This window comes from Argentina silus (genome assembly GCF_951799395.1).
Source record: "Argentina silus genome assembly, chromosome: X".
In the NCBI taxonomy this organism is placed as follows: domain Eukaryota; kingdom Metazoa; phylum Chordata; class Actinopteri; order Argentiniformes; family Argentinidae; genus Argentina; species Argentina silus.
Genome location: NC_139653.1, coordinates 13,821,168 through 13,832,383, shown reverse-complemented (window position 1 = coordinate 13,832,383; position 11,216 = coordinate 13,821,168). Strand labels below are relative to the sequence as shown.

The 11,216-nt window shown below is 46.7% G+C and overlaps 1 protein-coding gene across 1 annotated transcript in view; it reads right to left on the bottom strand.

The window, feature by feature from the left end:
* The window catches only part of ercc6 (excision repair cross-complementation group 6), a 15,150-nt gene extending 4,359 nt beyond the window's left edge, over positions 1–10,791 (bottom strand). Inside the window, 15 exon segments of the mRNA XM_083695403.1 lie at positions 54–77; positions 79–366; positions 1,304–1,399; positions 1,945–2,061; positions 3,181–3,357; positions 3,512–3,682; positions 4,283–4,418; positions 5,385–5,543; positions 6,003–6,134; positions 7,277–8,006; positions 8,184–8,298; positions 8,443–8,563; positions 8,678–8,906; positions 9,171–9,372; positions 10,754–10,791. Coding sequence (XP_083551529.1) covers positions 54–77; positions 79–366; positions 1,304–1,399; positions 1,945–2,061; positions 3,181–3,357; positions 3,512–3,682; positions 4,283–4,418; positions 5,385–5,543; positions 6,003–6,134; positions 7,277–8,006; positions 8,184–8,298; positions 8,443–8,563; positions 8,678–8,906; positions 9,171–9,366 — 2,691 coding nt within the window. The 5' untranslated portion in view covers positions 9,367–9,372; positions 10,754–10,791.
* Between the last annotated feature and the right edge of the window lie 425 nt (positions 10,792–11,216).

Sequence of the window (11,216 nt, the reverse complement as noted above, 5' to 3'; positions counted from 1 at the left end):
GGATTCTTCTGAGACGATGAGGGACGTTTAACGCCCTCCTCTGAAGTCTTCACTTTAATCACTGCTTTTGTTTCTGTCTATAATTGTTCTGTGTTGTGTTTTGTGTAGAACAACAGGGATGGGAGTAAACAGAGCTGAGTCACTGACCTGTCTGGACTGGGTGAACAGCAGGACTCTGTGTCCCTGTTTGAACCAGAGTCGGAGCAGTGATTCCACCACCATCAATTTGCCAGAGCGTTTCCAGAAACCAAAGTGTTCTTCCTCCGTCAGCTGGTCCTCTGGGATGCCCCTCAGGATCCGCGGTCCCCCAGAGAACAGGTCCGGGTGGTTACAGATCTTACGTAGCGAAATGAGGCCCGCGAACACCTGGACAACACAACATAACACACATAGACGATTAAAACGGCCCAGAGAACACCCGGACACAACACAAACACAACACAACACCCATACACAACACAACAGCCACAGATGATTTGGATAGTGTTTCCCAGAGAGAGGGTCCACTGTCCACAAACAACTCTATCTGCGGCACTGGGTGACAAAAAACATTTTCTCGTCCAATTGGTCGCTCACACGGAAATTCAGAAGACACTGGATTCAGAAATAAATAAAGGCATCTAAACTCACCAACACTTCTGACTCCTGTCAGGATCTATGAAATGTGCAGTAAGATATCATATTTCAGTCACCAATGTTTTATATAACACTGATGTTGTACCTTTAAGCTAACAAGCACATTTCCTGTAGTCTTTATTAATTAGTTGCCTTCCATAACTTATTCTCTGTAGAGGATGCAGGTTGTGTTGTGTTCCTGGTGAAGGCCCTGTGGTCACTGCATTAGTAATGGGGGTTAATGGACTTAGAGTGACCACTGAGGGTGTGTGTGTGTGTGTGTGTGTGTGTGTGTGTGTGTGTGTGTAAACTGCAGTGGTCACCCCTGGCTTACTGGACCTGTCCATTTGGGCAGTGGTGATGAATGGCTGGTGAGAAAGAGCCTTTCCTGGGCAGGCCTGAGTTAGAGTTCTAGCATCAACTAGAAGGACTAACAGCTCTGTAAAGAGACCTACAAACAGGACTCTATAGGATGTTCAGTTAGAGAGAGATGTGGAGAGGTTAGTGGGCTCAATAATGAATAAAGCATATCTAATTCCTGGAAGTCATTTCTGACCATGTGTCCTGACCGGGAAAAACCCCTGGCCCTAGTTACATACATACATAGAAGCGAGCCCCATTGGAGACACGCAAAACAGAACAGTGAAATTACTGACCAGTTTTCTCTGTGAACAAAAAGAACAGTTACCTTCATGTCTCCATTCAGTATCTGGTAGACCTCTTTGGAATCTAAAAAGTTCTGATAAACCTGCCGCTGATCTTCTGTTAACCTGCAAAACAGAACCTACACACACACACACACACACACACACACACACACACACACACACACACACACACACACACACACACACACACACACACACACACACACACACACACACACACACACACACACAATAAGAACTGAAGATCCTCGTTAAAAGCCATTGATGAAGTGGTGTGTGACTGGAGATCAGAGAGCAGTGTGCTGTTTTCAGAGCGCTCTCCTGAGGGACTGACAGGAACTATAAACATTCATCAACTCCTCTGTAGATGTGGTCAGATACAGTGGCGAGACCAGCCTCACTGGGGACAGACCAGTCACTATCATGCATACACACTCCAATAGGAGAAACCATAACAGAGAGGGAAGAAGGAGAGATGGTGTAAGAGGGCTCATGGAGAGAGAGAGAGAGAGAGAGAGAGAGAGGGAGAGGGGAGAGGGGAGAGGGGAGAGAGAGGGAGAGGGGAGAGACAAGCGCCCTGGATGAATAACCCCTCAGCTAAGGGATAAGAGAGGGACTACAGGTAGTGTAAGGCAACATATTTTTATAGAGTGAGGAGTACCTGTTCATTTTTGTCAGGTAGGGAGAGGCTGATCTTGACGTCAGCTTTCATCCGTCTGAGCAGGTAAGGGTTAATGGTGTCTCTCAGAACACACGCACACTTATATGCTGTCTGGACCTGGACAGAAACAACGTCAAAGCATAATAATTAACATCATAGCAATTACAAACAAGGATGACAGCAGCCAACACTATTAAACAGTCCAATGGGTGGGCGGGCGGAAGGACACACACACACACACACACACACACACACACACACACACACACACACACACACACACACACACACACACACACACACACACACACACACACACACACACACACACACACACACACACACACACACACACACACACACACACACACACACACACACACACACACACACACACCTTTTGACCAACACTGGGTTTTTGGGCATGTTTGTAGTTTAGCCCTTCTCCCTCACTCTCCCCCTTTCTCTCTCTCTCAGGCCATTAAAGATTTATCAGAGTGCTGTTGGTCTCCAGGGATGGAGCCCTCTCTCTTTCATCTGTCCTGCTGGCCTGATCCATCTGACCTGACACAGCAGGGGTGCCCAGTACTGTTGGTCTAACACAGCTTTGAGTTGTCCTTAAAATGGCCTAATTCACATTATCTAGAGGCCATTTACCCTATTAACCATTAACTCACTGGGGGCAGGGAGAGGACCAGCAGAGCTGAAGGGGACAATAACATACTACAGAGAGGGAGAGAGAGAGAGAGAAGGGGGGTGATATGAATAGTTCCTGTGATCTCTGACTAAGAGACCGAGTTGATTCACAGGGGAGTGTACTATACTAAAGTAATGGACCGACCCCCCCCCCCCCCCCCCCACACACACACCCAAACCACCCACCCACCCCTGCCTCACCCAACACAACATAAGCCTGCTTTGAGAGTCAAGGGGAGGAGGAGGAAGTCAGCAGAGCATAGCCTCTATGACCATTTAATAACATCAATAATTAGTAAAGGTTTTTATTATCGACAGCGGAAGAAGCATCGATAGCCATCTTAAATAATTAAATCCATAGTCAGTGGGTTATTAACGACTGGACTCTAATGACAGAGAGCTATAATTTAGCTCACCACTTTTCAATGCCTTTGTTTCTCTCTCTCCCTCCCTCCCTCTCAGCAAAAGACTATTCCCTTCCAATGTAGTAATGGTGCTTAATGACTTGCTTGTGTGTGTGTGTGTGTGTGCATGCATTACTTGTACAGGTGAGGCGTTGGAGTACCCTCCCATAGTGATGGGCACAGAAAACTGTTCCATGAAGATGGCCAGAGTGCCCAGTTTGCCAGGGAAGACAAAGTCAAACAGAGACCACAGTTCCTTCAGGTTGTTCTGCATAGGAGAGCCGGACAGGATGAACCTGTGGGGAGTACTGAACTAGAGAGAGGGAGAGATAGATGAATTGAATGAGGATATATAGGTGATGACTGAAGCTTGTTTGCATGTGTATCAGTATGTAAGGTGTGTGTGTACTTGTCCCTGATCCTGGATGCAGGCAGTAGTAGTCTAGTGCGTGTGTATGTTTGTTTACCTGTTTGGAGGCAGTAGTAACTCCAGCATGAGGGTTTCGTATCTTGTGTCCCTCATCCAGTATAATGTAGTGCCAGTTGTAGCGCTGTAGAGACTCTTGCATGATCCTCACGGCTGAGTATGACGTGATCAGGACACCATGGCAGGCTGCTATCTCTGGGATCAACTTCTCCTGTTCACACACACAGACACAGACACAGACACAGACACAGACACAGACACAGACACAAAGAAGAGGAGCATTCGATTAGGGGTGTTAGTAGTTGTAGCTAGTAGAGAACTAAACATCTCAGTCCTCAGGTCTGGCGGCCAGCTGATGGTAAAGTCTAATTTCTCACCACCAATCATACACATCTCTAGTCTCTAGTTGCTGTCAATTAAAAGCGGGTGTGTGTGCGCGCGTGTGTACATCACCATCTGTGTATGGAGTTAAAAAGGGGAGGTTAGGAGCTAACGCTGCATAAACAGGCCTCTGGTGCCCCCCAGAGGGAAACCCGACAATCCCCTTCAGAAAACACTTTCCACAACACAAAAACACACCCACACCACCCTCCGGTACCCCCAGCCAGCAAGGGGGAGGGGCACCCCAGACACAGACAAACTCTACAGTGTACATAATTAATTCTCCTACCGAGTACAATCTTGCACACATAAGGAGACAAACACACACATTGCTGATGGGTGAGATGGTGCAGCACTTAGTATCACCTGACCCCCCCTGCTACTCTACCTACTTCTGAGCGCGCGCGCACATACACACCCACACACCCACCTTGTTGCTGGTGAAGGACCCGGTGTCATGTAGAACAGCCACTCTGAAGGGAGGCCACCAGGTATGGAACTCGTTAACCCACTGATGCATGACTGTAGCTGGACACACGATCACTGTTGGACCCAGTCCTGCATACCTACAACCACAACATACACAGACCATCACTGTTGGACCCAGTCCTGCATACCTACAACCACAACATACACAGACTATCACTGTCGGACCCAGTCCTGCATACTGTACCTACAACCACAACACGCACATAGGCATAATACATGTGGGGCTGGGGGAAGGTTATCCATCTGGTGAATTTTGAGTAAAGACACTTGCAAAAGGTAGAGATGAAATAAACTAAAGAAGCTCACTCTAAATAAATCAGCAGTATGAACTGGGAGCTGGGTCTGGGGCTGCTAATGCTTTACACAGGGAAGATGAGTGGACAGAACACAGTAAACGACTCTAGCATTAACGAGGGCACGCACGCACACACACACACACACGCACGCACTGATATGAACCTCCGCTCAGTATAGATACTGAGCCATAATTGAGTTTGCAAACAATCAATTTGTGGATTTCGGCAGCAGACAGAGTATTGACCATCAGGGAGGCTCCACCCGAGAGAGAGAGAGAGAGAGAGAGAGAGGGAGAGAGTGTGCATGCGCTGTAAAACATGCAGGCCCCACTGTAACCATGTTTAATGACGTGTTTCATGTTTAATTTGCCAACCCCCCACAGCCCAACCCCTCTGTATCTTTGTTCCCTTTGATGTCTCCACTAAGAGAATCACACACACACACACACACACACACACACACACACACACACACACACACACACACACACACACACACACACACACACACACACACACACACACACACACACACACACACACACACACACACACGTTGGTGTTTCCTCTGATGTCTGCACTAAGAAAATGAGGAGTCTGATAATTGAAACGTGTTTAATAATTCAGACTAAAACTCTCCAGTAGAATCACCCTGATCAAATATTCATACCACACAGACTCGCAGTCTCATCCTAAACTTAAGGCTAGTGTGTGTGTGTGTGTGTGTGTGTGTGTGTGTGTACCTACCTGTAATTCGACCCTCTAGTCCTTAGTTTGCTGTAGCTTAGCCCAGCGAGGAAGGCGATGACCTGGATGGTTTTACCCAATCCCATCTCATCTCCCAAAATCCCCCCTGCCTGTTGACAGTGCAGTTCCCACATCCACCGCACACCTATCTGCTGGTACCTGAAACACACAAAGAGAGCTGCTTAACACACACACACACACACTCCAACCTTAAGTCATGTCACACACACACCCATGTTGTACAAAGCGCATCCAACGCACAAACACAAAGACTAGAGTGTGTTGTGATGAATTAATCATTGGCCCATTATCTGTATTGATTGAGGATAAAGGGCCATAAGTGTAGTGGGACTGACGTACTGTACAAAGGGGCCTAGGGACCACACCACGCGCACACAGTGACTGAACTCTGTTCCAAAGGACACCTGGGTTTACTAGCTTTATAAGAATGTAAGGCTGATAAACCATTTACAACGTTGTTAGCTAGTTAATGTTAAATATAAATACATAGAGAAATGGGAGAAGGCAATGGGTCTTCTAAACAGTTTCTCCTTGTGCCATAAAAGGGTGTGTGTAGCACGTGTGTCTTGATCCGTAAAGGTGTGTGCAAATGCTTACTTGAAGAGTTTTTTCCAGAGGAAACCAGGTATTTTGAATCCTTCATCGAACTCTGCATCGCTGTCGTCTGTCTCCTCCTCTCCTTTCTCTCTCTTCTCCTCCCTCTCTCTCAGACGTTGTCTCGTCCACCTCCTGAAGGGGAACACACAACACAGCCACAGCTAATAGTCAAGGCCAATCACAACCCTCTGGTTCACAAACACTTCCTGGATCTGCTAAGAAGTCATGGTTTATATGGACCTCACATTTTCAGAAGTTGAAAATATAAACAAAACAAAAATGTGTCATTTCCATGAAAAATATGGACTAGGTAGGAAAGCTGGACTAGACATTTGTAAACTGCATTCCTTAATAATAAAAGAGGGCTACTGTGTTTGAGTAGTTTATACTGTTTCACTGTGAGCAGAGGGAAATCTAAAGCAGTGTGCTTTTACAGAGGGAAATGTAAGGGAGAGTAGTTTTAATGGAGCAGGCGAGAGGGCAGTTAGTGGCATAGTCGTCACAGAGCAAATGAAGATTGATACAGACAATTAGTAGTGTGAGCTCCCCAGAAAGGTGTGGAGAGGAGAGGATAAGAATCCATCTTCATTTGGGCCTGGTCCTGTCACCCTGCGATGAAACTGGTCCTTTAGCCGGGCCGCAGAGACCACACTCTCTAATTAAGTCAAGACTAAGCATTGGTTCAGTTAATTACGCTTCCCCCCCCCCCACCCCACCCCCACCCCCACATCTCTCTCCCACCCCTCTTCTCTCCCTCTACCTCCCTCTCGCTTTCCTATAGCTCTCCCACCAGTGCCCAGAACTGCATGGTGTGAAAATTGGCATTCCATCCCTGTAGTGCAAGGAAAGGACACATGCCAACACAATTTAGTTAGCTGCTGTAAATATTAAATCTCGTTAGGGCTGGTCGTACATCCATTTGTGCATCAGAATGAGGGCATAATACAAATGTGCAGGAGGATAATTAGGACAATGTGAGAGTGGAGAGAGAACTTGCTTAGTCAATAAACAGCTGTCTGTCGATCTCATCTGGGATTACCTTTCCCCTGAACACTCTCCAGCCAGCACTAACCTATTAGCGAGTACACCTTGAACAAATGTACTCTAGAATGGGACAGGTGCATTTACTCGATCCACTGTGTTCCAGCCAGGTAAAGATGTATGTGTTTACCTTAATGGTGTTTGATTGGGCAAGAGAATACCATATCCTCTGTTAGTAGGTAGTATTTACAGGTAATGGTGTTCACAGACAGGTTAAGGTAAGGGTACAATACCGTATCCTTTGTTTGTAGAACTCCATGTCTCCGTCATCTTTGAATTTCTTGACTTTTCCCTTTTTCCCAGCATCCTCCTCTTCCTCTGAGCTGCTAGGACAATACTCCTCTTCACTCTCCTCACTCTTCTTCCCCTTCTTCTTCCCTCTTCCCTCACTCTTCCTCTTGTAGGGCTTTGTATCATACTCCACCTCATCCTCCTCTCCCCAGCCCTCCTCTGCCTCCTCTCTCTCTTCTTTCTCAGGGTCCATCCCCTCATCACGTGGCAGGTACTGGGAGCCGTCACTGTCTGACTCCTCTCCCCCTGCGTGCTGCTTCCTCCTGGGCTTGGGGAGCTGTGGCTCCCTCTTGGCCCAGGCCTTAGGTTGCGCCTTCAGAGCAGTCCTCTGGAGTTTACGCATGCGCTTCTGCAGCTTCTTATCTTTAGAGAGGGAGGGGGCTAACTGTCTGTTGGTCTTCTTCCCGCCCTCCCCTTCAGTGCTGACCCCAGTACTCTTCATCTTCCTCTTCAGAGGAGCTCTCTTCCTGTCCACCGCTAGCTGGGCCTGGTCGGAGAGGTACTGGTCGAAGCCAGAGTTCTCAGACAGCATGACCCTGCGAGGTTCCTTACGCTCCTCCTTCTGAGGGACCCGTGTTCCAAACGGAGTCATGTGACCTGTCCTGATAAGCTCCTCCCACTCCGTCTCCTGAGACGGCATCAGCATGCTGCCCAGTGTGGACGGGCCCGGTTCTGTTACAAGGCATAACACACAGCCATGGTTAGACACAGGGTTATCCTACCTATTACGAACCCTATTGTCACTGTACTGTCCTCCTAATACTCTAACACACACACACACACACACACACACACACACACACACACACACACACACACACACACACACACACACACACACACACACACCTTCCTCCTCATCATCCTCTGCCAGTAGCTCAGCCTCCACCCTCAGTGTGTCTTCTCCTCCCAGCACAGCCTGTAGTCTCCTCTGCTTGGCTCTGATCTTTTTCAGCTGCTTCTCCTACAGAGGATCAGGACCACCATAATCACCACCAGCAACATTCTCTTTGTAGCACAACAAAGAGTTAGAGGGGAAAATCTACTCCCAGTCCAACTCTGTAAATGTAGTGTATATAATATAATTGATGTATAGTGTGTGTCTTACCTTGTTCTCTTTCTGGCGTCTGACTGACTCAATCTTCCTGCTGATGTCTTTGCTGGAGGCAGCATAGGGAGTCAGCTGCACTATGATCTCATTGATGTGCTTCAGAGCTGCTGTACAGGACCTGAGACAGACACACAATTACAAAGGAATGACCAAGACGTCACTTCAACACTGAGTTCTGTGTACTAGTGTACAATGCACTGTTCGATCCCGGCCCAGCCCAGCTCTCCCTTACCTGACATCGTCCAGTACAGCCTGGTACTCTTTCTCTGCCTCGGCCTTGGCAGCAGCCTGGCTGGCCTCCTGGATGGCCTGGTCCACCTGCTGTAACACTCCCTGCTCCAGAACATCCTGGTCGTACACAGCTACTCCCAGACCCTGCAGCTCCACAGCCCCGGAACTAGCACACACCGCCTGGATACGCTGCCGGTCGATGTGGAGCAGGGCTCCCACCTTCTTACCACCTAGGTCCAAAATACAGTACAGTGGTTTAACATGGTGAAGCAGATATGTGTAACAATTATTAATAAATAAAAGGTGATTAACTGTACTTTAGCCTTATATTAATCTATGGATCTCAATAGCTGGACTAGAACCACATTCAGATATATATGCCAGGACAGTGAAAAATGATAAAGTGGAAATGGATAACATAAGCACATTCATCATATAGCCTACTTTCACTAACATTGTTGATAGCTCCAATTAGGATTAAGTATCTATCTTACCGCTGCTGCCCTCTCCTGGACTGGTGCTCTCAGGGCAGGCCACTGCAGCCTCAGAGTCTTGGCTGGCTTCAGGGATGGATTGGGACACTGACCCCCTGCTGGCCCCGTCTTCCTCCATTCCTCCGGGGGTGTGAGTGGCACTGGCCGGGCTAGAGAGGGAGGGGCGTGCCTGGTCCTTATTACCATCTACTGGCATGTTGAACTACACACACACACACACACACACACACACACACACACACACACACACACACACACACACACACACACACACACACACACACACACACACACACAAAGATTATCTAAAGAGGCTTTGGCAGAGCCTAATGCAACATCCCCCAATTCCCAGTACCTGTTTGGATGTAAAAAGATTGGGTACATACAGTATAGGCAATGAAACAAAATGACTATATATCATATATCAGGAGGGCAAGGTGAGAAAGGTATTGCTGATACTAGCTACCTTCTCAACATTTGAATATCTAGCTGGCTAGTGGCTACATGAAGTGTGGTGGTAAGGGCTAAGGACAGAGACTATTATAGAAACACGTGTAACACAGAAACACTTTCATGTTGAGAATCCAGGCTGTCTCTTGTCTCTGACTAGCTATCCAACTTATACATGACCGTTAGCCAGATAATTAGTAATTGGCAAATGCCTGCTAGTCAACCATTGAAGTGACAATAGTAGTTAATCCTGAACCCTGAAGAGAGATCACCGTAATTGTCCCGACACGCTTTATCTCCGACACCACTGGGACAATTTTGACGAAACTTGGGTGAATGATGTGTCTTCCTATAGAGATCTGTTGTTAGGTGTTTCGAGGTGACGCCGATTCATGTCAATGACGGTGCGGCTAAAGTAATAGGTGCCTATCATTAAACAAGTCGTGATAGGGTGCAAAGCTGAAAGTACCATTTTTCAGACTGCACCTTTTGGCCAATTGACTGTTTACAAATAATACAGTCAAATCCTTGAACATTAATCAAATCAGACTCCCTCAAATCCGTGGACTATGTTCAATAAACGATAAGCAAGACTGATAACGACGAAATAAGCACTACACGTATCGGTGACTTTTCAATGAGCCTGGATGCGAATGCAGCTGTAGGAATGTAGCCTAATGCAGTAGGCCTATAGCCTAATGCATTTGGGAATAATATTTTGTTATATAGACGCAACGTTACAAGAAGCAATAGTTGCTTTGGATAAAAGCGTCAGCTAAATGGCATTTACGGAGGGGCTTGTTTATTATAGCTAGCTAGGTGGCATGGCTGTATCTACAAAGTATGAGATCTAGACTTACTGTTACTATACTGATAAAACCACCCTCTATAGCCTGCTAACTTGTGTCACACTCAGTCACACACGTCAATGGCTATTGTTTACACCACACAAAGCCAACTAGCAAGCCAGCCATTCTACTTAATTCCAGCCATAATATCTTAATAAATAAACAATGTTGACATAAATGCTCAGCAGTTCTAGCCGGAAGTGGTGTCCAGCTACAGCAGTTCATACATTTTCACGTACATTCATATTATGAGACATAAAGAGTCAAATAGCTACATCTACTTACAAGATGCGACGTTACACTACATAGTAGCTGGATGCTACTCCTTTTGCAGACAGGACATCCTGCTGCCAACTCTTTTTCCGGTGATAACCGTAGAAGAAGGAGAAATTAGTTTTCTCTACCCAGTGCTTGCACTACACCCTCTCGTGGTTCGCAGCCGGATTACTTGTAATCGTTGGCTACCTCTCGAGTCTAACAAACAGATGACAAAATATCTAATAGAGGCCTTTCCTTCCCTAATCGATAAAATAATCAATTCAACTGAAAGCTGCTGAATAACACACGGAGCTGATATTATTTTACAATGGGAACTGAATTTGTCCCCTAGATGGAGCCAGGCTACATTGAAATGGACCATTTCTTATGTGAGGACTTGCGCACATGTTTATAGACTAAACCATAGATTGGTGTGAAGCCACGGGAGCTGCATTCTCTCTGATCTCATCATTGGCCACATAAAAGAGAG